This window comes from Nannobrachium achirus (assembly GCF_963921795.1).
Source record: "Nannobrachium achirus genome assembly, chromosome: 23".
NCBI lineage: Eukaryota > Metazoa > Chordata > Actinopteri > Myctophiformes > Myctophidae > Nannobrachium > Nannobrachium achirus.
The window spans coordinates 31,929,757-31,931,723 of record NC_137830.1 but is presented as its reverse complement, the minus strand read 5'-3'; the positions used below and the strand labels follow the sequence as shown (position 1 = coordinate 31,931,723).

Sequence of the window (1,967 nt, the reverse complement as noted above, 5' to 3'; positions counted from 1 at the left end):
TACCGTCCACCACTCCTCTGGATTCGGAGCTCATTCATTTGAACCTTTCTTTTTTGCACACATTGTGCCACTATCACCATCTCTCACTGCACAGGAGGCACCCTGGTAGCTGAGCCTTTACCTGAGGAGAGGACGCACGCACGCACGCACGCAGCCAAGGGACTATTCTGCCACCGGACCCCCACACTGGAAGCCATGTGAGAGTGAGACCCCCTTCATCCACCTCAGAAGCCCCACGCAAACCTCCCACTGCGATCCACACACTCTGTTCTGGACTGGAGGAACCATCTGGGATTCTAAGCCTTCCCCTGGAGGGACCCTCTCTCTATCTCTACTTCCAAGAGGGGCTTTTTTTGTGTGCATAGCTCTTCGACCCCAGAGAGGGGAGGGATAGGCAGACTCTTTGGGGGATCGGTGTAACCCCCCACGCCACCGGGAGGGAAGACCCACATCTCGGGGGGGCCACCACGGGTTAGGAGCGTGAGAGGAGTGAGTGCCCGGCCCCTGGTCTGGAGGCCAGCCAGGCGCAGCCCCTCTCCCTCTATCTCTCTCTCTCTCTCTCTCTCTCCGGTCACCATGGAATACCTGTATGGGATTGTAGTTGTGCTGTGCGGGGCGGTGCAGCTGGGGCGGGCGGGGGAGCCCAGGCACAGCGTCCCCAGGTTAAAGCTCTCGTACAGAGGTAAGAGCCACTCTCATGTTGTCCCCTGTATCAGTGGTTCTCAACCCTTTTCAGGCCGCGACCCCCAAAATAATCATGTTTTAACTGGGGACCCCCTCCCCACCCTAAGGAGCACTAAGAGTTGAGGCATTACATTTTGTATAACACGGTTCTATTGTGAAAATAGCAGATCTACACGCTCACAACGCCTCGCAACGCGAGGCGTTGTGAGCATGTAGATCGGTTCTTTTCACAATTTTCTGCCTAACCCTAACCCTATTTCACAGTTTGGCCAGTGTTTAATTTGTCATTTTAGAGGTATTAAAAGGTCCTTCAATTGTCACTTTAGTAATGTGCAGATACCCTCGAATACACTTAAACTTTATGTTGGGTTGTTTACTGTTGAGTGGGAAAACAATGTTTCACGTTAAGTTAATCATCTGGGGACCCCCCAAAATAATTTGGGGGGTCCCGACACACAGGTTGAGAACCACTGCCCTATATGAATACGCCACTGCACGCACACCCCGCTGCTGCATCTCAGGCTATATGTCAGGGAGAGACCCCCACACTGATGCTGCTCGTGGCTGGTCGCTGCTGACCACCATTTGAGAAGATTGTGTGCGAGGGAGAAGATTTGTAATGAACTGTCGAGACGTTTCAATTTTTTTTCTCAAAGATATTTGCTGATCTACAAGCTCACAAAGCTTCGCTTCGCACCGCATTGTGAGCTTGTGCATCGGTATTTTCAGAAATGTTTAAACTGTTCCTGGTCTTGCCGGGCGCCCCAGGAACCCACTTTTGAGAACCACTTTACTAAACAGCAGTTGATGAGTTTGTCTTATTCATTTATGAACCCTAATTCCTCTACGTGCAGTACGCTGTAAAACAAACCCTCCGCGTTAAAATCATTTGAATTAATTTAACTCTCACAGATGGAAGGGATTTATTTTTACTTTTGTATTTTATTAGGATTTGATGTATTTGAGTGAATCCTGTATTTATGTTTGGTATATTTTTGAGCGGTGCTAACCGCTCCGACATCTGACTTTGTATGTATGTATGTACAGTATGTCCCGCACTTGGCTCATTGGCCAAGCTTCGCCGGACGCTTATTGCAATTAACTCAGAAAAGGCACTGCTCACTTCACACTAGGTTTCTTTCTATCATTCTATGGCTCACCAGGCATGTGCACACATAGACATCAAAGGGGGCTTGAGCCCCTGCCCTTTTAACCATCTGTAAAAAAAAGTGCCCTCTCCAGACCATGAATGCAGTTTTTACTATGGTGAAAGAAATGCAAAA

The 1,967-nt window shown here is 49.0% G+C and overlaps 1 protein-coding gene across 1 annotated transcript in view; it reads left to right on the top strand.

The window, feature by feature from the left end:
• Positions 1-349: 349 nt before the first annotated feature.
• sema3aa (sema domain, immunoglobulin domain (Ig), short basic domain, secreted, (semaphorin) 3Aa) overlaps positions 350-1,967 on the top strand; it is a 93,050-nt gene continuing 91,432 nt past the window's right edge. The window contains exon 1 of the mRNA XM_080754489.1: positions 350-682. Within this exon, the coding sequence (XP_080610615.1) occupies positions 577-682 (106 nt within the window). The 5' untranslated portion in view covers positions 350-576. The remainder of the gene's footprint in view (positions 683-1,967) is intronic.